This window comes from Entelurus aequoreus, linkage group LG27 (assembly GCF_033978785.1).
Source record: "Entelurus aequoreus isolate RoL-2023_Sb linkage group LG27, RoL_Eaeq_v1.1, whole genome shotgun sequence".
Lineage (NCBI taxonomy): Eukaryota > Metazoa > Chordata > Actinopteri > Syngnathiformes > Syngnathidae > Entelurus > Entelurus aequoreus.
Window position 1 is genome coordinate 9,625,597 of NC_084757.1, and position 27,994 is coordinate 9,653,590.

At 39.5% G+C, this 27,994-nt stretch overlaps 2 protein-coding genes across 4 annotated transcripts in view; one reads left to right on the forward strand and one right to left on the reverse strand.

Moving 5' to 3' along the window:
- The window catches only part of LOC133644491 (tetratricopeptide repeat protein 39C-like), a 27,470-nt gene extending 16,224 nt beyond the window's left edge, over nt 1–11,246 (reverse strand). The window contains exons 1-3 of one of the 3 annotated variants that reach the window (XM_062039008.1): nt 11,180–11,246; nt 8,177–8,523; nt 3,181–3,229 (exon numbers count right to left, since the gene is read on the reverse strand). In XM_062039008.1, the coding sequence (XP_061894992.1) occupies nt 3,181–3,229; nt 8,177–8,310 (183 nt within the window). In that variant the 5' untranslated portion in view covers nt 8,311–8,523; nt 11,180–11,246. The remainder of the gene's footprint in view (nt 1–3,180; nt 3,230–8,176; nt 8,524–11,179) is intronic. The other 2 variants (XM_062039009.1, XM_062039010.1) reach the window with 2 other exon arrangements.
- Nucleotides 8,210–27,821, forward strand: zgc:103559 (Allantoinase, mitochondrial). The gene is made up of 12 exons (XM_062039011.1): nt 8,210–8,466; nt 17,931–18,142; nt 20,193–20,344; nt 22,246–22,360; nt 22,420–22,566; nt 22,630–22,672; nt 24,704–24,797; nt 24,866–25,052; nt 25,114–25,252; nt 25,312–25,484; nt 27,491–27,523; nt 27,581–27,821. Exons 1-12 carry the CDS (start codon nt 8,328–8,330, stop codon nt 27,728–27,730), a joined length of 1,584 nt encoding a protein of 527 aa, XP_061894995.1. The 5' UTR covers nt 8,210–8,327; the 3' UTR covers nt 27,731–27,821.
- Nucleotides 27,822–27,994: the final 173 nt, after the last annotated feature.

Below are 27,994 nucleotides of genomic sequence, written 5' to 3' on the forward strand. Positions count from 1 at the left end.
AGGTTACATTACCAGCAACATATTTGACAATAAAACTTTGGGTAGTAATGTGATAGGTTACATTACCAGCAACATATTTGACAATAAAACTTGGGGTAGGAATGTCACAGGTTACATTACCAGCAACATATTTGGCAATAAAACTTGGGGTAGGAATGTCACAGGTTACATTACCAGCAACATATTTGGCAATAAAACTTGGGCATATTTGACAATAAAACTTGGGGTAGGGATGTCACAGGTTACATTACCAGCAACATATTTGACAATAAAACTTGGGGCAGGAATGTCACAGGTTACATTACCAGCAACATATTTGACAAAAAATTTGGGGTAGGAATGTCACAGGTTACATTACCAGCAACATATTTGACAATAAAACTTGGGGTAGGAATGTGATAGGTTACATTACCAGCAACATATTTGACAATAAAACTTGGGGTAGGAATGTCACAGGTTACATTACCAGCAACATATTTGGCAATAAAACTTGGGCATATTTGACAATAAAACTTGGGGTAGGAATGTCACAGGTTACATTACCAGCATCATATTTGGCAATAAAACCTGGGCATATTTGACAATAAAACTTGGGGTAGGGATGTCACAGGTTACATTACCAGCAACATATTTGACAATAAAACTTGGGGCAGGAATGTCACAGGTTACATTACCAGCAACGTATTTGACAATAAAACTTGGGGTAGGAATGTCACAGGTTACATTACCAGCAACATATTTGACAAAAAATTTGGGGTAGGAATGTCACAGGTTACATTACCAGCAACATATTTGACAAAAAATTTGGGGTAGGAATGTCACAGGTTACATTACCAGCAAATATTTGGCAATAAAACTTGGGCATATTTGACAATAAAACTTGGGGTAGGAATGTCACAGGTTACATTACCAGCAATATATTTGGCAATAAAACCTGGGCATATTTGACAATAAAACTTGGGGTAGGAATGTCACAGGTTACATTACCAGCAATATATTTGGCAATAAAACCTGGGCATATTTGACAATAAAACTTGGGGTAGGAATGTCACAGGTTACATTACCAGCAACATATTTGGCAATAAAACTTGGGGTAGGAATGTCACAGGTTACATTACCAGCAACATATTTGGCAATAAAACTTGGGCATATTTGACAATAAAACTTGGGGTAGGAATGTCACAGGTTACATTACCAGCATCATATTTGGCAATAAAACCTGGGCATATTTGACAATAAAACTTGGGGTAGGGATGTCACAGGTTACATTACCAGCAACATATTTGACAATAAAACTTGGGGCAGGAATGTCACAGGTTACCTTACCAGCAACGTATTTGACAATAAAACTTGGGGTAGGAATGTCACAGGTTACATTACCAGCAACGTATTTGACAAAAAATTTGGGGTAGGAATGTCACAGGTTACATTACCAGCAACATATTTGACAAAAAATTTGGGGTAGGAATGTCACAGGTTACATTACCAGCAACATATTTGACAAAAAATTTGGGGTAGGAATGTCACAGGTTACATTACCAGCAACATATTTGACAATAAAACTTGGGGTAGGAATGTGACAGGTTACATTACCAGCAACATATTTGACAATAAAACTTGGGGTAGGAATGTCACAGGTTACATTACCAGCAACATATTTGACAATAAAATTTGGGGTAGGAATGTCACAGGTTACATTACCAGCATCATATTTGGCAATAAAACCTGGGCATATTTGACAATAAAACTTGGGGTAGGGATGTCACAGGTTACATTACCAGCAACATATTTGGCAATAAAACTTGGGGTAGGAATGTCACAGGTTACATTACCAGCAACATATTTGGCAATAAAACTTGGGGTAGGAATATCACAGGTTACATTACCAGCAACATATTTGACAAAAAATTTGGGGTAGGAATGTCGCAGGTTACATTACCAGCAACGTATTTGACAATAAAACTTGGGGCAGGAATGTCACAGGTTACATTACCAGCAACGTATTTGACAATAAAACTTGGGGTAGGAATGTCACAGGTTACATTACCAGCAACATATTTGACAAAAAATTTGGGGTAGGAATGTCACAGGTTACATTACCAGCAACATATTTGACAATAAAACTTGGGGTAGGAATGTGACAGGTTACATTACCAGCAACATATTTGGCAATAAAACTTGGGCATATTTGACAATAAAACTTGGGGTAGGAATGTCACAGGTTACATTACCAGCATCATATTTGGCAATAAAACCTGGGCATATTTGACAATAAAACTTGGGGTAGGGATGTCACAGGTTACATTACCAGCAACATATTTGACAATAAAACTTGGGGCAGGAATGTCACAGGTTACATTACCAGCAACGTATTTGACAATAAAACTTGGGGTAGGAATGTCACAGGTTACATTACCAGCAACATATTTGACAAAAAATTTGGGGTAGGAATGTCACAGGTTACATTACCAGCAACATATTTGACAATAAAACTTGGGGTAGGAATGTGACAGGTTACATTACCAGCAACATATTTGGCAATAAAACTTGGGCATATTTGACAATAAAACTTGGGGTAGGAATGTCACAGGTTACATTACCAGCATCATATTTGGCAATAAAACCTGGGCATATTTGACAATAAAACTTGGGGTAGGGATGTCACAGGTTACATTACCAGCAACATATTTGACAATAAAACTTGGGGTAGGAATGTCACAGGTTACATTACCAGCAACATATTTGACGATAACATTTGGGGTAGGAATGTCACAGGTTACATTACCAGCAACATATTTGCCAATAAAACTTGGGGTAGGAATGTCACATGTTACATTACCAGCAACATATTTGACAATAAAACTTGGGGTAGGAATGTCACAGGTTACATTTAATACAAAAAATGTTTACACTTAATATATGTTTCTCTTGCTCCTTATTTCCCACAGGCCATAAACAATATCAATAATGATCAATACCAACCGATATAAAACACCTATATGGCGATACAGTTTTCAGCCCTATTCCGTCCAATAGGTTGTACCTCGGACTGGGCTGGAGTACAACATTGAGTCCCTTTGTGGTCCTGGAACAGCTCGATAAGAGCGACCTGGCAGCCCTAAATTGTACCTTGAGGGACAGACGTGGATCTGATCAAATGTTCCGTGGACGCACACTCACCAGGAAGCTGACAAAACTGGCCCCGAAGCTCATCAGCGGGCTCTGGGTCCTGACACAAAGAAGGGAAAGAAGAGAAGTGGGCAACATAACAGACCATCCTTTGTATTCATCACACCTCCAACAAACGCATCCTTGTCATTGCAGTACATCGAACAGATGGCATCTGTAAAGCTGCCGTTGAACGAGCGTGACAAAGACAATTAGGAGTTCTTAGGGTGGATTGACCGACAAAGTAGTGGCCGTGAAACAATATCAGTAAGGTTGGTTTTATGTTATAAAAGCACATTTGTACCGAAATAATCCTAACAAACACCTGGGGCCTCATGTATTAAGAGTTGCACGGATTTCCTACTAAAAATAGACGTTAAAATCCAGAAAAAACTATATACGCAAGACAAAATCCAAAAGGTATGAAAGTGCAATTGTCACGGCGCGGGCTCGAACCCTCGATCCTCGACCCCTCGCATGGACACGGACTGCCTTCCTGCCTTGTTCCTTCTCCTCGTTTCAACATTTGGTAAAACACTACAGCTAATCACACACATAGCCTCACACACACACCTTGGATCTAGTCACACTCAATTTCCCCCTGTTTAATTTATAGTACTATTTTTATTATATATATATATATATATATATATATATATATATATATATATATATATATATATATATATATATATATATATATATATATATATATATACACACACACACACAGCAACATTACCCCCTTGTGTCTGTGCCGTCAACTCCCTCCTGTATCAGTTATTGTCCGCCATGTATGTCGCGGACTCAACGTCTAGGTCCAGAGTATATAAAGTCACCAAAAAGGAATGGACAATGAAGGTGAAGGCAAAAGAGTGACCAGATATCTACATCCCTGGATTGGTTGTTGTAAAATGTTCTTTATCACATTGCGTACTTTTACATGTCCATTAGAGATTGTATTAATTTATGATGGCTCAGGTGTGATTCACTACAATAGGGCTCCACAGCGCACTGGATTCCAGGTAATTGAGATACCACAACACTGGATATTGTTCAGATAAGTTAAATTAAAGAACTTGCACACAAAGCAACACTGGAGGTGACTATGACGTGCACATTTTCCGCGCATGCGTATTAGAGTATAAAGTATTTTAGTACAAAAGCCCTTAAATTGATATCTTTGTTAAAAACATTTAAAGTGATTTAAGTAGCCCTTTTGTCTCTTTTTTTTTCATATTATTATTTATTCATATTTAATACTCTCTGTATTTGCTTTTGTTTTCTTTCCTTGACATGTTTTGCTGATGTCGTGATTTGTTCAGCCTGATGTGTAGATTGATGGTTATGTTGAAAGTGCCTTGACTTTTGTGTGCATTATAAATGTATTTTTGTTGTTAAATTTAAAAGAATAAAAATAAACTTGACTAGCTGGCTGTCATTGAATGTCCTGTCTTCAAAACCCCTTCTTAAGACCTATCTGTTCTCGCTGGCCTTTAACCTGAGCTGAGCCCGCCCACTAGGCCACCATTTCTAGTCCCCCCCCTCCCCCCTCCCTTTAGTTTTTTTTTTCCAATTTGTCCCACTTTTATTATTTTTTATCTTGCAATTTAAGTTTGTATCCGAACCCTTTCACCGTATTTCTTTTGCACTATCTTGTTTGGCTTATGCATTGTTTATGTTCCTTGTTCGTTTTTGTTTTTTTTGTTATTTACTCTATGCTTTTTAACCTGTAAAGCACTTTGGTCCAATTTAAAAATTGTTGTAAACATGCTATATAAATAAAGTTGCCTTGCCATAACAACAACACATTGGTTGTTGGACTGTCTTAGTGTGTGTGCACGCACCAACCACTTGATGACAAAATATAGGGTAACACTTTAGTATGGGGAACATATTTTAAGTAACAAAGACTTAATTTAGAGTTATTTAGTTAGGGTTAGTTGTATAATAAGGCCATGCAGCATAAGTACTTAACCTCTTAAGGTTTGCTTACATGCTTTTTTATTTCTCTTTGCTATTTGGGCTTATTGGACCCTAATTAGAATAAAAACTAAGAATCATCTTTTGATATGATGTACTTAGTCCATAAGTACACAAACGTGTACTTCATGTTTAGTGACATGCTAATTCTTATTTCTACACTTTTTTTCCCCCAAATTCCATTGTATGTTATACTCTTCTGACACCACCAGATGGCAGTATAAGTGTCCACATAAGTGGCCATAAGACCCCAATTCAGTAATGTACACAATTTTGTAAATAAGAGCTAAAAGGTGCTGTCCACGCATGTGGCCACTAAGCCTTTAGAGGTTTTTAATAATGACTAATTAAGAGCCAACATGTTACTAATTTGCATGTTAATGAGCATCTAATTAATGGTGAATATGTTCCCCATACTAAAGTGTTACCAAATATAGACAATATGTGGGGGAAAAGGCCAACATGGTGGTGTTCTTGCTCTATTGCAGGGGTGTCAAACTCAAATACAGAGTGGGCCAAAATGTAAAACTGAACAGAGGTTGAACAAATTAACCTTTTAATAGGGACCAAAACAAGTTTTGTATTGAATATTGAACAAGCAAGACTTATATAACTTTATAGTGAAAATGCAAACTCCAGTTTCAAATAATAATAATAATAATTAAAAAAATATCAATGGCATATCAAATAAAATGGACAATATTTATCATATTTATTTACATATTTTAATCCAAAATAAAATTCCTGCACAGCATAGGAGGTAGGAAATGCTGACTCCCACCCCCTGACTCTCTAGTCAGTTCACTAGTCACTTTATACTGTCTCGTTTTTTCTACATTGCCTCTTAGAGTGGTCTTAGGCCATATTGCATATTGTGTATATTGTGTTGTTTTTGTATGTTGTGTGGTTTCTTCTTTTTTTAAAAAAAAATGCAAAGCATCTTAGGGAAGCAACCTAAATTTCGTTGGACCTGTACCTGTACATGCACAATGACATTAAAGATAATTCATTCATTCAAATAAAAATGTTATGCCTCTTTTCTATTTGCAGCCTTTCTGAGGTAAATATCTAAATAAACTTTTTCCACAGGCTAATAATACATTTGAAAATAAAATAATGAATGAATCAAACATTCAAGCCTTGAAGTAGCAAGAGAAAGTGCATGAATAAAACGTTAATTATTGCTCAGTTTGCTACACTGCTTTGCTTTATCACTGAATATGGAACAAGCAACGCTTATATAACTTAATAGTGCAAAATCAACTTAAAAAAAAAACAAACGAAAAAACATCAATGGTATATTAAATAAAATGTAAATACAAATTTTGATGCCTCTTTTCTATTTGCAGCCTTCTGAGGTAAATATCACAATTTTTTGGGGTTTGGTGGTAGTGCTGCAAGGGGTTCTGGGTATTTGTTCCGTTGTGTTTATGTTGCGGTGCGGATGTTCTCCCGAAATGTGTTTGTCATTCTTGTTTGGTGTGGCTTCACAGTGTGGCGCAAATTTGTAACAGTGTTAAAGGCCTACTGAAATGAATTTTTTTTATTTAAACGGGGATAGCAGATCTGTTCTATGTGTCATACTTGATCATTTCGCGATATTGCCATATTTTTGCTGAAAGGATTTAGTATAGAACAACGACAATAAAGATCGCAACTTTTGGTATCTGATAAAAAAAGGCTTGCCCCTACCGGAAGTAGCGTGACGTAGTCAGTTGAACATATACGCAAAGTTCCCTATTGTTTACAATGATGGCCGCATGAAGTGAGAGAGATTCGGACCGAGAAAGCGACAATTTCCCCATTAATTTGAGCGAGGATGAAAGATTTGTGGATGAGGAAAGTGCAAGTGAAGGACTAGTGGGGAGTTGAAGCTATTCAGATAGGGAAGATGCTGTGAGAGCCGGGGGTGACCTGATATTCAGCTGGGAATGACTACAACAGTAAATAAACACAAGACATATATATACTCTATTAGCCACAACACAACCAGGCTTATATTTAATATGCCACAAATTAATCCTGCATAAAAACACCTGCGTGTTTGTTATGCTAGCTCCTAGGCTAGCTCCTAGCTCCATAGAACACGCCAATACAATTCAAACACCTGATCAACACACACAATCACTCAGCCCAAAAGACCGTTCACCTAACCCAAGGTTCATAAAGCTTATATATTTTTAAAAAGTTACGTACATACGCAAAAAAAAGTTGCGCACATACGGTCAAGCGATCAAATGTTTAGAAGCCAAAGCTGCATACTCACAGTAGCACGTCTGCGTCTTTGTCATCCAAATCAAAGTAATCCTGGTAAGAGTCTGTGTTGTCCCAGTTCTCTACAGGCGTCTGTGTATCGAAGTCAAAAGTCCTCCTGGTTAGAGTCTCTGTTATCCGAGTTCTTCCATCTTGACTGCATCTTTCGGGAATGTAAACAAAGAAGCGCCGGCTGTGTACTGTTGTTGCTGACTACGTTCGAAAAATACGTGCATTTCGCACCGACAACTTTCTTCTTTGCTTGCTCAGCTTCCTTCTCCATAATGCAATGAACATGATTGCAACAGATTCACGAACACAGATGTCCAGAATACTGTGGAATTATGAAATGAAAACAGAGCTTTTTCGTATTGGCTTCAATGTGGAAGGCATACCCGTGTTCGCCGGTCTACGTCACGCGCATACGTCATCCTCAGAGGCGTTTCGAACCGGAAGTTTAGCGGCAAATTTAAAATGTCACTTTATAAGTTAACCCGGCCGTATTGGCATGTGTTATAATGTTAAGATTTCATCATTGATATATAAACTATCAGACTGCGTGGTCGCTAGTAGTGGCTTTCAATAGGCCTTTAATGCTTTTATATGAACTTGTTACAACTACTAAACAATGTCAATAAAGTTGCATAAACGGGGGGCTCCTCCCATTCTCTCCGGCTGTGACGTCATCGAGCCAATCGACCCTCGCACAGATTTGGTGCACGCTAATAACGATGCCGAGTGCTTTGATGGTGCGCGCATGCGCAGGCCATACCTGTATCTCCGAAAGAGCTGGTCGCTCTCCTTGAAGCCGTTGTTGAGCAGCATGTTGATGCCCTGCAGAGCCAGCTCGGCGTCATCGATGTGCTCGGCCTTCTCCTCCTCCACCTGCTGCTCCGGGCCCGCCATTGCTCGTCAGGGCGGTGATGATGATGATGCTGACGAGGATCCTGCCGCCCCGCAACAACGCCGCATTGGTTCCGATGGCACCTTCTTGGAACTCCGGAGAGAAAGTCCTCCAGTGCTGCAGCTCCGCGCTCTCAGGGCCGAAGATCGTAGAAAAAGGTGACAAACTCCTCACTCCTCCACCTTCCTCGCCTCCATCACTTTCCCCCCCTCGTCCTGCAGCATCCGGTGCATTACGTCATCACACCACACGCAGCATCCGGGGCATTACGTCATCACAACACGCAGCCTCCCCCCCCCCCCCCCCCCCACGCCAGGCTGCTCAGCCAGTGGCACGTGACGCGTTGCGTCATGACGCACGCAAGGAGGTTGCTGGGCGATACCTGGCATCAGAGGGGTCGATCTACATTTCTGCCAGTATTGTCCCGATACCAATATTGAGTATTTCGGTACTTTTCTAAATAAAGGGCGCCACAAAAAAATGTCATTATTGGCTTTATTTTAACAAAAAAATCTTAGGGTACATTAAAGGCACTTGTCACGTTCAATAAACAAACTAAATTGTGGCTAGTTGAGAAACAATCGTGCTCCCATGTTTACTTTTTACTCATTTTTACTAATTGGTTTTTATCTAGTCTGCACTTTGTCCGTGTTATTATTATTTTATTTGATCTAGTTTGCACTTTGTCTGAGTTATTATTATTGTTTTTTTATCTAGTTTGCACTTTGTGTTATTATTGTTTTTTTTAATCTAGTTTACACTTTGTCTGTGTTATTATTGTTTTTTATCTAGTTTGCACTTTGTGTTATTATTATTATTGTTTTTTATCTAGTTTGCACTTTGTGTTATTATTGTTTTTTTGATCTAGTTTACACTTTGTCTGTGTTATTATTGTTTTTTATCTAGTTTGCACTTTGTGTTATTGTTTTTTATCTAGTTTACACTTTGTATGTGTTATTATTATTATTGTTTTTTTATCTAGTTTGCACTTTGTGTTATTATTATTGTTTTTTATCTAGTTTGCACTTTGTGTTATTATTGTTTTTTATCTAGTTTGCACTTTGTGTTATTATTATTGTTTTTTATCTAGTTTGCACTTTGTCTGTTACTATTATTAGTTTTTTTTATCTAGTTTGCACTTTGTCTGTTACTATTATTAGTTTTTTTTATGTAGTTTGCACTTTTTCTGTGTTATTGTTTTTTATCTAGTTTGCACTTTGTGTTATTGTTTTTATGTAGTTTGCACTTTGTGTTTTTATTGTTTTTTATCTAGTTTGCACTTTGTGTTATTGTTTTTTATCTAGTTTGCACTTTGTGTTATTATTGTTTTTTATCTAGTTTGCACTTTGTTCGTGTTATTGTTTTTTATCTAGTTTGCACTTTGTGTTATTGTTTTTTATCTAGTTTGCACTTTGTGTTATTGTTTTTTTATCTAGTTTGCACTTTGTGTTATTGTTTTTTTATCTAGTTTGCACTTTGTGTTATTGTTTTTTTTATCTAGTTTGCACTTTGTCTGTGTTATTGTTTTTTTAATCTAGTTTGCACTTTGTGTTATTATTTTTTATCTAGTTTGCACTTTGTTATTATTGTTTTTTTTAATCTAGTTTGTAGTTATTGTTTTTTATCTAGTTTGCACTTTGTGTTAGTATTATTGTTTTTTTTATCTAGTTTGCTCTTTGTCTGTGTTAATTTTTATCTAGTTTGCACTTTGTCTGTATTATTATTATTTTTTATCTAGTTTGCACTTTGTCTGTATTATTATTATTTTTTATCTAGTTTGCACTTTGTCTGTATTATTATTTTTTATCTAGTTTGCACTTTGTCTGTATTATTACTATTATCATTATTATCGACTCATCTTTGCCTTATTTTTATTTTCCTATTTTTATGATGTTGGATCTGTGTTGTTGTAAATTAGCTTTGGCTACAAACACTATGATGCATACATTGGATCGCTGTTTCTGTCCCTATTTCAAATAAACCACACACACACACACACACACACACACACACACACACACACACACACACACACACACACACACACACACACACACACACACACACACACACACACACACACACACACACACACACACACACACACACACACACACACACACACACACACACACACACACACACACACACACACACACACACACACACACACACACACACACACACACACACACACACACACACACACACACACACACACACACATATATATAAACATATGTTTATTATTGCAATTTAGTCCTTAACTAAAATAGTGAACATACTACACTGCAAAAAGTCAGTGTTCAAAAACAAGAAGAAAAAAAATACAAAAATGAGGGGTATTTTATTTGAACTCAGCAAAATTCTCTGCCAATAGAACAAGCCAATTTGGCTTGTCAAGACTTTCCAAAACAAGTAAAATTAACTAACATCAATGAACCCCAAAATACCTTAAAATAAGTATATTCTCACTAATAACAAGTGTACTACTATATGAGTACGTATTGTTTATTGTTTCATTGAAAATAAAACAGCAAAGTCCATTTGGCTGTCATCTGTTTTAATTATGAGACACAATTGTGTCAAAGTCATGACTTTTTTTTTTTACATGCTTGAAATAAGAAATGATTACTTTAAAAAAAAAGTAGTTTTTGTCAGGACTCGGACTATGGTGTGGTTTGTTTCCCCGTGGTGCAAAGCGACTGGACCGGACACGACGTGAAGGTAATGACATCTTTTAATTTTAACTCAAAAGCTCCAAAAAGGGTATATAAACAAAAGGCGCTCACCGTGGACGTACAAAACTTGGCTATGAAAACAAAACTAGCACAAAGGCAGAACTATGCACAAAAAAACGAAAACATATACTTACTGTGACAAGAAACGAGCATCATGGATCATCAACATAAATAACAAGGGTGTGTAGAGAGTGATGTCACCAGGAAACTACAGGCTTAAATAGTGATGTGGTGATTGACAACAGGTGCATGAGTCCAACACAAAGTGAAACAGGTGAAACTAATGGGTCGCTATGGTGACAAAACAAACAAGAGTGCACAAAGAGTCCAAAAACCAAACCGAACATAACCTAAACAAAACATGATCACACAGACATGACAGTTTTATACTTGTGAGTGTTGATGACACAACACTTGATATTCTAGTTCAGGGGTCACCAACCTTTTTGAAAGCAAGAGCTACTTCTTGGGTACTGATTAATGCGAAGGGCTACCAGTTTGATACACACTTCAATAAATTGCCAGAAATAGCCAATTTGCTCAATTTACCTTTAACTCTATGTTATTATTAATAATGAATGATATTTACACTTAATTGAACGGTTTAAAAGAGGAGAAAACACGAAAAAAATGACAATTAAATTTTGAAACATAGTTTATCTTCAATTTCGACTCTTTAAAATTCAAAATTCAACCGAAAAAAACTAGAGAAAAACTAGCTAATTCGAATCTTTTTGAAAAAATTAAAAAAATAATTTATGGAACATCATTAGTAATTTTTCCTGATTAAGATTAATTTTAGAATTTTGATGACATATTTCAAATAGGTTAAAATCCAATCTGCACTTTGTTAGAATATATAACAAATTGGACCAAGCTATATTTCTAACAAAGACAAATCGTTATTTCTTATAGATTTTCCAGAACAAAAATTTTAAAAGAAATTCTAAATACTTTGAAATAAGATTTAAATTTGATTCTACAGATTTTCTAGATTTGCCAGAATATTTTTTTTTAAATTTTAATCATGATAAGTTTGAAGAAATATTTCACAAATATTCTTCGTCGAAAAAACACAAGCTAAAATGAAGAATTAAATTAAAATTTATTTATTATTCTTTACAATAAAAAAAATACATTTACTTGAACATTGATTTAAATTGTCAGGAAAGAAGAGGAAGGAATTTAAAAGGTGAAAAGGTATATGTGTTTAAAAATCCTAAAATCATTTTTAAGGTTGTATTTTTTCTCTAAAATTTTCTTTCTGAAAGTTATAAGAAGCAAAGTAAAAAAAATCATGAATTTATTTAAACAAGTGAAGACCAAATCTTTAAAATATTTTCTTGGATTTTCAAATTCTATTTGAGTTTTGTCTCTCTTAGAATTAAAAATGTCGAGCAAAGCGAGACCAGCTTGCTAGTAAATAAATACAATTTAAAAAATAGAGGCAGCTCACTGGTAAGTGCTGCTATTTGAGCTATTTTTAGAACAGGCCAGCGGGCTACTCATCTGGTCCTTACGGGCTACCTGGTCTAGTTTCAAGCATGTTTTACTCAATATAGGTCATCAAATCTCAGCAACAAGCTGTAATATCTTACTGAGATCATTTAGGACCAAAACAAGTAAAACACTCTAACATAAAATCTGCTTATTGAGATTAAGTATCTTATCAGACAGAAAATAAGCAAATATCACCCTCATTTGAGATATTCAATCTGACTTAGATTTCAGTTTTTGCAGTGTAGTTCTGAAAGGACTCCACTAGGGGTCAGTGTGGCATCTGTGGTGTGTTGGCAACTTTGCAAAGGGGGAAGGACTGCGAAGAGAAATGAAGTTGTGTGTTGGAGTGAACTTTGGGAGGTGTAAGCGCCATGTACTCTTTCAGTCTGTTAAGGTCATGATGTCCTTAGGGGGTTGGCTCAAGGCCAAGTACAAGTCTACATGGGGAGCGGCTGGGATCTTGCTCAGGTGTTGCTGAGTGGAGGAGCAACAGTTTTTGACCGTGCCGGGCTATTATTTGTTTGCTCACGTTTATTTTTTATTACAAAGTGAGTTTTATTGACGTGACCGTATGATTTTTGTTAAACATGAACATAATTCTGGACTTCGATTATTAGCCGGCTGCACACGTCTGAACTAGCTTCATTTTATATTCGGCAACCAGTAGCAGTAAGGGTTTGGGACTTTACCGCTACATTAAGTCAAAAACTGCCTCACCGGAACGTGAGTTGTTTTATTGGCTCGTTCGGAAGAGGAACTCACGGGCCGCGGTCAGGAAACGGATCGGTGAAGCGGCGCGGAGGAGGACGCGGATCAGCGTTGAACCAGTCCTACAGCTCTGTGATGTGTTCTAGCACTGTAAAAAGTGACATCTAAGTAAGATGAAATATCTCAAATAAGGGTGATATTTGCTTATTTTCTGTCTGATAAGATCATTCTTCTCACTAAGCAGATTTTATGTTCGAGTGTTTTACTCGTTTTAAGTGTTTTGGTCCTAAATGATCTCAGTAAGATATTACAGCTTGTTGCTGAGATGTGATGAGCTATATTGAGTAAAACATGCTTGAAACTATTTTTGTCCAAATGTCCAAAACACACCCAGCAATGGTGCACAGGAAGGCGGGGAAGAAGAGGGGAAAAGGCGGCCAAAATGGTCAAAAGTCCCTAATTGTGTCCAAAATACCTCCCCGGGTTCCAGTCTCATGAGTGCCGTCGCCGGCAGCACAAGGAAAACATTTCTAAAACGCACCCAGCAAAGTCCCACGGGAAGTGGGGGAGAAAAGTGGGAAAAGTCGGCCGAAGTCCGGAAAAATGTTCAAAATACCTACCCAGGTTCGAGTCCCACATGGAGTGGTACGCAGACTCCATCTAGTGACTAGATGGAGTCTGCGTACCACCAGATGGCGCCTGCGTACCACTAGATGGCGCCTGCCTACCACTAGATGGAGCCTGCCTACCACCAGATGGAGCCTGCCTACCACCAGATGGAGCCTGCCTACCACTAGATGACGCCTGCCTACCACTAGATGACGCCTGCCTACCACTAGATGACGCCTGCCTACCACTAGATGACGCCTGCCTACCACTAGATCAGTGGTCCCCAACCTTTTTTGTAGCTGCGGACCGGTCAACGCTTGAAAATTTGTCCCACGGACCGGTGGGGGGGGGTGTATTAAAAAAAAAAGAAGAAATACAATCATGTGTGCTTACGGACTGTATACCTGCAGACTGTATTGATCTATATTGATATATAATGTATATATTGTGTTTTTTATGTTGATTTAATTAAAAAAAATAAATAAATAAAAATCATTTTTTTTATTTTCATTTTTTAAAATTTCTTGTGCGGCCCGGTACCGCGGCCCGGTGGTTGGGGACCACTGCACTAGATGATGCCTGCGTACCACTAGATGGAGCCTGCCTACCACTAGATGGAGCCTGCGTACCACTAGATGGAGCCTGCCTACCACTAGATGATGCCTGCGTACCACTAGATGGAGCCTGCCTACCACTAGATGGCGCCTGCGTACCACTAGATGGAGCCTGCCTACCACTAGATGGAGCCTGCCTACCACTAGATGATGCCTGCCTACCACTAAATGGCGCCTGCATACAACTAGATGGAGTCTGCGTACCAATAGATGGAGTCTGCCTACCACTAGATGGAGCCTGCCTACCACTAAATGGCGCCTGCGTACCACTAGATGGAGTCTGCGTACCAATAGATGGAGTCTGCCTACCACTAGATGATGCCTGCGTACCACTAGATGGAGCCTGCCTACCACTAGATGGAGCCTGCCTACCACTAGATGGAGCCTGCGTACCACTAGATCAGTCATTTTCAACCAGTGTGCCGCGGCACACTAGTGTGCCGTGAGAGATCGTCAGGTGTGCCGTGAGGAATTATTTAATATCTCCTAATTAACCATTGTCGGGTGTCCGTGCTATAATAAAGTGCGGCAGATAATGTAATACTCATCTATTTCAGTAGGTGGCAGCAGAGGGCGATAAATACCTGTAAAGACAATCGAGTTAGCGCTGCGCATCACGTGACAGTGACAGTTTGGGATCGCAGCAAGAGGAGGCGAGCAAGTGACAGTGATGGAGAAGTTTTTGAGAAGGGAAAATGCGAATGGCAAACAGGGTCCTGGACAAAATTCTGACCCAGATGAAGGCTCTAGTATGGGTGGTCTACAAAATAAAAAAAGACGGTGAGCTCGAGGCAATAAAGCGAAAGCTATCTTTCATTTGGATTGACTTTCACCGGGGATGCGACAGCACCGACTCCGCAGTGCTCGGCGTGTGGTGAGAAGCTATCCAATAGCGCCATGGTGCCAAGCAAGCTTAAACGCCATCTCCAAACGAAACACCCCGATGGAATATTTTGTACGCTTACATACAAACAATGAGAAACAGGCAACTTTTCTGAGAAAAACCACAAAGGTAAACAAGAGAGCCCTCAAAGCTTGCTACCTTGTTGTTGAACTCGTAGCTAAATCAAAAAAGTCCCACACTGTGGCAGAAACATTAATACTGCGAGCTTGTAAAGCCATTGTAATAGTAGTGAGTATAAATACATTTAGAGAACTATATTATTAACTATATGTATTATATACTGTGTTAGAGTGTCATTTTGGTTGGTGGTGTGCCGCAGGATTTTGTAAATGTAAAAAGTGTGCCGCGGCTTAAAAAAGGTTGAAAATCACTGCACTAGATGATGCCTGCGTACCACTAGAGGGAGTCTGCCTACCACTAGATGGAGCCTGCCTACCACCAGATGGAGCCTGCCTACCACTAGATGGAGCCTGCCTACCACCAGATGGAGCCTGCCTACCACTAGATGGAGCCTGCGTACCACTAGATGGAGCCTGCCTACCACTAAATGGCGCCTGCGTACCACTAGATGGAGCCTGCCTACCACTAGATGATGCCTGCGTACCACTAGATGATGCCTGCGTACCACTAGATGGAGCCTGCCTACCACTAGATGGAGCCTGCATACCACTAGATGGAGTCTGCCTACCACTAGATGGAGCCTGCCTACCACTAGATGGAGCCTGCCTACCACTAGATGGCGCCTGCATACCACTAGATGGAGTCTGCGTACCAATAGATGGAGCCTGCCTACCACTAGATGGAGCCTGCGTACCACTAGATGATGCCTGCGTACCACTAGATGATGCCTGCCTACCACTAGATGGAGCCTGCCTACCACTAGATGGCGCCTGCATACCACTAGATGGAGTCTGCGTACCAATAGATGGAGTCTGCCTACCACTAGATGGAGCCTGCGTACCACTAGATGGAGCCTGCCTACCACTAGATGGAGCCTGCCTACCACTAGATGATGCCTGCGTACCACTAGATGGAGCCTGCCTACCACTAGATGATGCCTGCGTACCACTAGATGACGCCTGCCTACCACTAGATGGAGCCTGCCTACCACTAGATGGAGCCTGCGTACCACTAGATGGAGCCTGCGTACCACTAGATGGAGTCTGCCTACCACTAGATGGAGCCTGCCTACCACTAGATGGAGCCTGCCTACCACTAGATGGCGCCTGCGTACCACTAGATGGAGTCTGCGTACCACTAGATGGAGCCTGCCTACCACTAGATGGAGCCTGCGTACCACTAGATGATGCCTGCGTACCACTAGATGATGCCTGCGTACCACTAGATGGAGCCTGCCTACCACTAGATGGAGCCTGCGTACCACTAGATGGAGTCTGCCTACCACTAGATGGAGCCTGCCTACCACTAGATGGAGCCTGCCTACCACTAGATGGCGCCTGCATACCACTAGATGGAGTCTGCGTACCAATAGATGGAGCCTGTGTACCACTAGATGGAGCCTGCGTACCACTAGATGGAGCCTGCGTACCACTAGATGGAGCCTGCCTACCACTAGATGGAGCCTGCCTACCACTAGATGGCGCCTGCCTACCACTAGATGGAGCCTGCCTACCACTAGATGGAGCATGCGTACCACTAGATGATGCCTGCGTACCACTAGATGATGCCTGCGTACCACTAGATGGAGCCTGCCTACCACTAGATGGAGCCTGCCTACCACTAGATGGATCCTGCGTACCACTAGATGGAGCCTGCCTACCACTAGATGGCGCCTGCGTACCACTAGATGGAGTCTGCGTACCAATAGATGGAGTCTGCCTACCACTAGATGGAACCTGCGTACCACTGGATGGAGTCTGCCTACCACTAGATGGAGCCTGCCTACCACTAGATGGAGTCTGCGTACCACTAGATGGAGCCTGCCTACCACTAGATGATGCCTGCGTACCACTAGATGATGCCTGCATACCACTAGATGGAGCCTGCGTACCAATAGATGGAGTCTGCCTACCACTAGATGGAGCCTGTGTACCACTAGATGGAGCCTGCGTACCACTAGATGGAGCCTGCCTACCACTAGATGATGCCTGCCTACCACTAGATGGAGCCTGCCTACCACTAAATGGCGCCTGCGTACCAATAGATGGAGCCCGCCTACCACTAGATGGAGCCTGCCTACCACTAGATGGAGTCTGCGTACAACTAGATAGAGCCTGCCTACCACTAGATGGAACCTGCCTACCACCAGATAGAGCCTGCCTACCACTAGATGGAACCTGCGTGCCACTACCACAGTAGAGAAAGAAGCAATTTGCCATTATTGAGCTTAGGAAGACTTGTTTCTTTGTTGAAAGGACTCACCTTCACTTAATGTAACATCTCAAAGTGTAAAAAGTACTGACGGTTGTCATCTTGCCCACACCCAAAATGTGTGAAGAGCATATTTCCATGTCTCCATGTGACTACAAGAAGGTTCTTTGTGTCAACATTGGTCATGTGACACAAAAAGTCAACAATGTCTTCAGGCTCCACGTGGTGGAGGGAGGCGGCGGTCCAGTTCCAGAGACACTCCCTGGACGCCGAGGCAGACATGGAGCTGGGATCTACGCTGGTGGCTGTGAGGAGCACCAGGGTCGTTCTGTCGGGACAAGTCCGCCCCGCAGTCATCCTGATCAAGGATGGCAAAATCCAGCAGGTGCTTCCAGACGGGGAGTTGTCCCAGGACGCGGTGTCTGAGGTAACTCCACACATGGTCTTACGTCTTCTTGATAGGGATGTGTACCGGATTCTGTACCTGACTAGGCAGCGACCAAATTTGAGACACGTGCGGTTTCCGACTAAACACCGGCTCACATAAGCAATCAGTCAAGCAGCACTGAGAGCGGACTCCGACTAACTCCCTCTAAGTAACGTTGGAATATTCTCCACCAGGGGTTCCCAAACTACGGCCCGCGGACCGGATACGGCACGCCAGCGTCCAATATCCGGCCCGCGGGATGTCCCAAGTTTTTTTTGTTTTTTTTAAATTAGTATTTTCTAAAATCTGTCCTGTCTAATCCATTTTCTACCGCTTGTTACTCTTGATGTCTCCTAGCCGCTCAGGCAAATCATGTTGTCTAAAAATGCATTTTCTCATCGATAACGTGACATCATTGCGGAATATATATATATATATATATATATATATATATATATATATATATATATATATATATATATATATATATATATATATATATATATATATATATATATATATATATATATATATTATTCACATGTGAATAATGCTGTATAATAGATTGCATTTATGTTATTCACATGTGAATATATATATATATATATATATATATATATATATATATATATATATATATATATATATATATATATATATATATATATATATATATATTCACATGTGAATAATGCTGTATAATAGACTGTATTTATGTTATTCACATGTGAATAATGCTGTATAATAGACCGTATTTATGTTATTCATATGTGAATTATATATATATATATATATATATATATATATATATATATATATATATATATATATATATATAAAATTCACATGTGAATAACAAATACAGTCTATTATACAGCATGTGAATTATATATATATATATATATATATATATATATATATATACATATATAATTCACATGTGAATAATGCTGTATAATAGATTGCATTTATGTTATTCACATGTGAATAATATATATATATATATATATATATATATATATATATATATATATATATATTCACATGTGAATAATGCTGTATAATAGACCGTATTTATGTTATTCATATGTGAATTATATATATATATATATATATATATATATATATATATATATATATATATATATATATATATATATATATATATATATATATATATATATATATATATATATATAAAATTCACATGTGAATAACAAATACAGTCTATTATACAGCATGTGAATTATATATATATATATATATATATATATATATATATATATATATATATATATATATATATATATATATATATATATATATCATTCACATGTGAATAACAAATACAGTCTATTATACAGCATGTGAATTATATATATATATATATATATATATATATATATATATATATATATATATATATATATACATATATATATATATATATATATATATATATATATATATATATATATATATAATTCACATGTGAATAACAAATACAGTCTATTATACAGCATGTGAATTATATATATATATATATATATATATATATATATATATATATATATATATATATATATATATATATATATATATATATATATATATATATATATATATATATAATTCACATGTGAATAATGCATGGTAGAAAATGCGCCGACGTAATGCGCTAGCTCGATGCTAATTTACATTGGATTTGCCATAGACAGGCTACTATTAGCATTAGCGATTTTGCATGGCGATTTCAACTCCTCCAAATTTGGCAATGAAAACTAAGATGAATGTTAGGATCAAATATCTGCTGTGTAATAAGCACCATACTTACAGTATCAATACTTTGTAGGGTGCAACATAACTCATTCAGCTACTTCCTAGTAAACAGTACTGCCATCTAGTGTCTTGGAAGTGCACCTGAGACTCACATAGAACAAGATCTAATATTTGGACAGCACATTATTACCACACTAATGTTCCTGAAATTGGGGCCGTTGAGTCCGAGGTACCGGCAATTGGTAGCGTATGTGTGTAAACTATTTTGCAGGTGTGGGACGTGGGCGACCGCGTGGTGATGCCAGGGATCGTGGACTCCCACGTTCACGTCAACGAACCCGGCCGCACGACCTGGGAGGGTTTCTGGAGCGCCACCAAGGCGGCGGCGGCGGGAGGTGTGACGACCTTGGTGGACATGCCGCTGTAAGTTGGTCCTGGTCCCCACACGGTCAGTAACCTCCTGGACTCAGTCCTCCTGGACCCAGGGGGAGGGTAAACACTTTGGGAACGTTCAGAAACCAGGTCAGGGTCATCGTACTGGACTATGGGGAGTCCACAGGAGACTGCAGTCTTTGGCTTTTATGGCTTTTAGACCTCAAACATTGCTTTTTCTTTGGCTTTTTGTGTTTTTTGGACCAGTAGCTGCTGGGGCGGCATGGCTCGGTTGGTAGAGCGACCATGCCAGCAACTTAAGGGTTCCGGGTCCGATCCCCGCTTCTGCCGTGCTAGTCACTGCCGTTGTGTCCTTGGGCAAGACACCTGCTCCCAGTGCACCCACTACACTGTTTAGATGATGGCTTTCACTATGGAAAGCACTTTGAGTCACTAGAGAAAAGTGCTATATAAATATAAGTCACTTCACTTTCTCTTTGGCTCTTATGTGGTTTTAGACTTTGTTTTGTCTTTGGCTTTTTGTGTCTTTTGGACCGCCAGTTTTGCTTTTATTTTGGCTTTTGAACGGCAAGTTGGTTTTGTTTTTTGTCTTTTGGGTTTTTTTTGTCCTGAATTCATGCTTTTTCTTTGGCTTTATGTATTTTTGGTACCAACAGTTTAACCTTTTCTTTGGTTTTTATGTCTTTTGAACCGCCAGTTTTGCTTTTTCTTTGGCTTTTTGTGTCTTTTGTACTGCCAGATTTGCTTTTTCTTTGGCTTTTTGTGTCTTTTGGACTGCAAGTTATGCTTTTTTTGGTCTTTTTGTGTCTTTTGGACAGCAATATTTGCTTTTTCTTTGGCTTTTTGTGTCTTTTGGACCGCCAGTTTTGCTTTTTTTTGGCTTTTTGTATTTTTTGGACTGCAAGTTGTTGTTTTTTTTGTCTTTGTGTTTTTTGGTCCTAAATTTATGTATTTTTGGTACCAACAGTTTAACTTTTCTTTGGTTTTTATGTCTTTTGAACCAACAGTTTTGCTTTTTCTTTGGCTTTTTGTGTCTTTTGGACTGCAAGTTATGCTTTTTTTGGTCTTTTTGTGTCTTTTGGACAGCAATCTTTGCTTTTTCTTTGGCTTTTTGTGTCTTTTGGACTGCAAGTCTAGCTTTTTTTTGGTCTTTGTGTCTTTTGGACAGCAATCTTTGCTTTTTCTTTGGCTTTTTGTGTCTTTTGGACTGCCAGTTTAGCTTTTATTTTGGCTTTTTGTATTTTTTGGACTGCAAGTTAGTTTTTTTTTGTCTTTTTGTGTTTTTTGGTCCTCAATTTATGCTTTTTCTTTGGCTTTATGTATTTTTGGTACCAAGAGTTTAACTTTTTCTTACGTTTTTATGTCTTTTGAACTGCCAGTTTTGCTTTTTCTTGGCTTTTTGTGTCTTTTGGACTGCAAGTTATGCTTTTTTTGGTCTTTTTGTGTCTTTTGTACCGCCAGTTTTGCTTTTATTTTGGCTTTTTGTGTCTTTTGGACTGCAAGTTGTTTTGTTTTTTTTGCCTTTTTATATTTTTTTGGTCCTCAAGTTATGCTTTTTCTGTGACTTTATGTATTTTTTGGTACCAACAGTTTAACTTTTCTTTGGTTTTTATGTCTTTTGAACCGCCAGTTTTGCTTTTTCTTTGGCCTTTTGTGTCTTTTGGACTGCGAGTTTTGCTTTTTTTGGTCTTTTTGTGTCTTTTGGACTGCGAGTTTTGCTTTTTTTGGTCTTTTTGTGTCTTTTGGACAGCAATATTTGCTTTTTCTTTGGCTTTTTGTGTCTTTTGGACTGCGAGTTATGCTTTTTTTTGGTCTTTTTGTGTCTTTTGGACAGCAAGTTATGCCTTTTCTTTTGCTTTTTCTTTGTCTTGCCGTGTCTTTTGGATGTCCCAGCTGGGTGGATGGGAGTGAATCCTCTTTGTGTGTCACAGCAACAGCATCCCTCCCACCACCACGCTGGCTCACTTCCATTTGAAGCTGCGAGAGGCGACAGGGAAGTGTTTTGTGGACACGGCCTTCTGGGGCGGCGTGGTTCCCAACAACCAGGTGCGGTCTCACCAAACGCTCTCTTGGATGCGCCGAAAACTAATAAACATTTCCCACAGCTGGAGCTGCAGCCCATGATCCAGGCGGGCGTGGCCGGCTTCAAGTGCTTCCTCATCCACAGCGGCGTGGACGAGTTCCCCCACGTGGGCGAGTGCGACCTGCACGCCGCCATGAAGCAGCTGCAAGGCACAGGAAGCGTGCTGCTGGTAAGACGAGGACACGCCTCTTGTGTCATCCCAGGAAAGTGAAATCTTCTTCCTTTCTTTTAGTTCCACGCTGAGCAGGAAGTTCAACAAACAAGTGACCACGGCGGTAAATGTCACCTACTTACTGCTTTTTGCCGGGATGTGGTAGTGACGTCCAGTCTTTTCCAACAAGGGTCACATAAAACCTTTATTTTATGCATTTAAGATGCTGAAACAATTACAAGTAATACAAAAGCTAAAAACGACTTTGAACTAAAGTCTCAAGTGACATCATCATAATGGTGGACCAAAAAAGCCAAACAAAAAGAAAACACTGCTTTGATGCTGATGAACTGGGCTTGTACGTGACAACACCAAATGGTGTCAAAAATGCAAAACCGCTGCTCTAAAAGACCCAAAAAGCTCAAGAATAGCAAAACTGGACGTATAAAAAACAGTAAAACAAAACAAAAAAGCAAAACTGGTGGTCCAAAAAGGTACAAAATGTCAAAGAAAAAGGACAACCTGCAGTCCAAAAGACAGAAAAATGCCAAGAAAAAGCATAACTGGCGTAACAAAAGACACTAAAAAGGGGGAAGAAAAAGTGAAACTGGTTGTTCAAAAGACAAAAAGTCCAAGAAAAAGTCAAACTTGCTGTTTAAAGTACATAAAAAGCCAAAGAAAAAGTCAAACTTGCTGTTTAAAGTACATAAAAAGCCAAAGAAAAAGTCAAACTGGATGTTTAAAAGACACAAAAAGCTAAAGAAAAAGTCAAACTGTATGTTTAAAGGACACAAAAAGCCAAACAAAAAGTCAAACTTGCTGTTTAATAGACACAAAAAGCCAAAGAAAAAGCACAAGACCGAGGTCACAGCCATGCTGATAGTGACCTCTTTGAAGGTCACAGCCATGCTGATAGTGACCTCTTTGAAGGTCACAGCCATGCTGATAGTGACCTCTTTGAAGGTCACAGCCATGCTGATAGTGACCTCTTTGAAGGTTACAGCCATGCTGAAAGTGACCTCTTTAAAGGTCACAGCCATGCTGATAGTGACCTCTTTGAAGGTCACAGCCGTGTTGATAGTGACCTCTTTGAAGGTCACAGCCATGTTGATAGTGACCTCTTTGAAGGTCACAGCCATGTTGATAGTGACCTCTTTGAAGGTCACAGCCATGTTGATAGTGACCTCTTTGAAGGTCACAGCCGTGTTGATAGTGACCTCTTTGAAGGTCACAGCCATGTTGATAGTGACCTCTTTGAAGGTCACAGCCATGTTGATAGTGACCTCTTTGAAGGTCACAGCCATGTTGATAGTGACCCCTTTGAAGGTCACAGCCATGTTGATAGGGGCTTTTTTTGAAGGTCACAGCCATGCTGATAGGGGCTTTTTTTTGAAGGTCACAGCCATGTTGATAGTGACCTCTTTGAAGGTCACAGCCATGCTGATAGTGACCTCTTTGAAGGTCACAGCCATGTTGATAGTGACCTCTTTGAAGGTCACAGCCATGTTGATAGTGACCTCTTTGAAGGTCACAGCCATGCTGATAGTGACCTCTTTGAAGGTCACAGCCCTGCTGATAGTGACCTCTTTGAAGGTCACAGCCATGTTGATAGTGACCTCTTTGAAGGTCACAGCCCTGCTGATAGTGACCTCTTTGAAGGTCACAGCCATGTTGATAGTGACCTCTTTGAAGGTCACAACCATGTTGATAATGACCTCTTTGAAGGTCACAGCCATGTTTATAGGGGCCTTTTTTGAAGGTCACAGCCATGTTGATAGTTATTTTTTTGAAGGTCACAGCCATGTTGATAGTGACCTCTTTGAAGGTCACAGCCATGTTGATAGGGGCCTTTTCTGAAGGTCACAACCATGTTGATAAGGGCATTTTTTGAAGGTCACAGCCATGTTGATAGTGATTTTTTTGAAGGTCATAACCATGTTGATAGTGACCTCTTTGAAGGTCACACTCACGGCTGGCGTGTGGCTAGCTAACGAGTTGTAGTCAGGTGTGACACCTTCAATATGTCAGCCATTTTTCACTTTGGCCCCTGGACATTTGGGCATGCCTGTTTCGCCTGGGAGAAAGGACTAGCTGTCAATCAAGACAATCGCCATGGCAACCGGCTGTAAAGTGTCACTCTCCCGTGTGCACTCAGACCCCAAAGAGTACCACACCTTCCTGCAGTCCAGACCAGACCTGATGGAGGTGGAGGCCGTCCGCACCGTCACACAACTCTGCCTGGAGTACAGGTGAGCGCATCCCCATCGCCATGACAACCAGCAGCCGCTGTAGCGTCTCTCTTGGCCCCGCCCCCCAGGGTGCGCTGCCACATCGTCCACCTGTCCTCCGCTCGGCCGCTCGCCCTCATCCAGGAGGCCAGGCTGGCCGGCGCCCCGCTGACGGTGGAGACCACCCACCACTACCTGAGCCTGAGTGCCGAGGACATACCTGCCGGGGCCACGCAGTTCAAGTGCTGCCCCCCCATCAGAGGAGCCCAGAACCAGGTAGGTGATTGGGGGCGGGGGGGGCACCGGGGGCACACCTGCTGACCACTTTGACCCCCAGGAGGAGTTATGGGCGGCGCTGAAAGGCGGCCAGATCGACATGGTGGTGTCAGACCACTCCCCCTGCACACCTGACCTGAAGAAGCTGGACTCTGGAGACTTCAGTCAGGCTTGGGGAGGAATCTCTTCTCTGCAGTTCGGTGAGAAGACTGCCACAAGTCTTGGGACAACATGGAGGAAAACCTTGGTTCTTTTCCAGGCTTGCCTCTGTTCTGGACCTCGGCCGCGCCAAGAGGTTTTCAGCTGGCCGACGTGGTCCGCCTCCTCTGCCGGAACACGGCCCAGCTCTGCGGTCTGGGCCACCTGAAGGGGAGCCTGGAACCTGGCTATGATGCAGACCTGGTGGTGTGGGACCCCGAGAGGGAGTTTCAGGTTGGTACTTGGAGCCTTCAAAGTATACAACACAACAATATTGCTGTACTTTTCACTTCAAAGTATACAAAACAACAATATCGGTGTACTTTTCACTTCAAGGTACACAAAATAACAATAATGGTATTGTGGTGTACTTCTCACTTTAAAGTATACAAAACAACAATATTGGTGTACTTTTCACTTCAAAGTATACAAAACAACAATAATGGTATTGTGGTGTACTTCTCACTTTAAAGTATACAAAACAACAATATTGGTGTACTTTTCACTTCAAAGTACACAAAACAACAATATTGGTGTACTTTTCACTTCAAAGTACACAAAACAACAATATTGGTGTACTTTTCACTTCAAAGTATACAAAACAACAATATTGGTGTACTTCTCACTTCGAAGTATACAAAACAACAATATTGGTGTACTTTTCACTTCAAAGTACACAAAACAACAATATTGGTGTACTTTTCACTTCAAAGTATACAAAACAACAATATTGGTGTACTTCTCACTTCGAAGTATACAAAACAACAATATCGGTGTACTTTTCACTTCAAGGTACACAAAATAACAATATTGGTGTACTTTTCACTTCAAAGTACACAAAACAACAATATTGATGTACTTTTCACTTCAAAGTACACAAAACAACAATATTGGTGTACTTTTCACTTTAAAGTATACAAAACAACAATATTGGTGTACTTTTCACTTCAAAGTATACAAAACAACAATAACCGTATTATTGTGGTGTACTTTTCACTTCAAAGTATACAAAACAACAATATTGGTGTACTTTTCACTTCAAAGTACCCAACAACAATATTGGTGTACTTTTCACTTCAAAGTACACAACACAACAATATTGATGTACTTTTCACTTCAAAGTACACAAAAAAACAATATTGGTGTACTTTTCACTTCAAAGTATACAAAACAACAATATTGGTGTACTTTTCACTTCAAAGTACACAAAATAACAATATTGGTGTACTTTTCACTTCAAAGTACACAAATCAACAATATTGGTGTACTTTTCACTTCAAAGTACACAAAACAACAATATTGGTGTACTTTTCACTTTAAAGTATACAAAACAACAATATTGGTGTACATTTCACTTTAAAGTACACAAAACAACAATATTGGTGTACTTTTCACTTCAAAGTATACTAAACATTGTTTAGTATACTTTGAAGTGAAAAGTACACCAATATTAAAGTTAAAGTACCAATGATTGATGTTTTGTGTACTTTGAAGTGAAAAGTACACAACAATATTGTTGTTTTGTGTACTTTGAAGTGAAAAGTACACAACAATATTGTTGTCTTGTGTACTTTGAAGTGAAAAGTACATCAATGTTGTTGTTTTGTATACTTTAAAGTGAAAAGTACACCACACTAATACCATTATTGTTGTTTTGTATACTTTGAAGTGAAAAGTACACCAATATTGGTGTACTTTTCACTTCAAAGTATTCAAAAAAACAATATTGGTGTACTTTTCACTTCAAAGTATACAAAACAACAATTTCGGTGGACTTTTCACTTCAAAGTTTTTCTACCAATCAGAAATATCAAGCAGCTAAAATGCGCCAAACATGGATAAGTGTGGAGAGTGTTTAAATTTTTTCCCATCATGCTTTGTAATTGATTTAATTAGATGTAATTATTAATTGTTTTGTGATGCATAGACGTATTTTTTTATCATATCCACAAATTGTTGGCATTTTGTGTTGGTTTGATTTTTTATTTTTCTTTGCACCATGACTCGGGAAGGTTGTTTGCATTGGGTCATATAAGTAAATGCTGCCCTTATTGCTACCAAAGACATGGCAGCTTTGTGTTATTTACTATAACTTTTTCTCCTTACACTTCACCTTTTTTTATTTTTAATGTTTTTGTTTTTTTGTAATAGTATTTCTAGAATGTTAGCTGTGGGCACAAATGGCTGTAGCATCATTTTGGAAGAGTACTGAAGCAGCCACTTCTGACATTGTGTTCCAGATTAAAGAAGAGAACATCCATCATAAGAACAAGGTAGGGGACCAAGAGTTGAGAAGGTTGTTCTCGCGCTGATTGTGCGTGCGTGTACAGGTAACTCCATACCTGGGCGTCACGCTGCGAGGCGTGGTGACGTCCACCGTCGTGAGGGGTCAGCTGGTGTACCACGACGGCTCCTTCAGCCCTGAGACGCTGGGGAAGACCCTCCTCATCCCTGCCAGGACCAGTCCAGGAGGAGAGTAGGACGCTGACATGACTCCGTCGTTGGGCACAAAGTTACTGGAAGGAACGTGTATTCTAATAAAAGATTATGAAATGCTGCATGTATTATATTTCCTCCTCAAGGCATATAGAACTTCACCATCGTTACTCAGAATTCAAGTACCCTAAAAAATGTACACTGTGAAACAGCAATACAACAACAAACCAGTTGAAGAACAAGAACAAGAAAGTTTGATCATATTACGCCTATACTGGCTCACCTGCACTGGCTTCCTGTGCACTTTA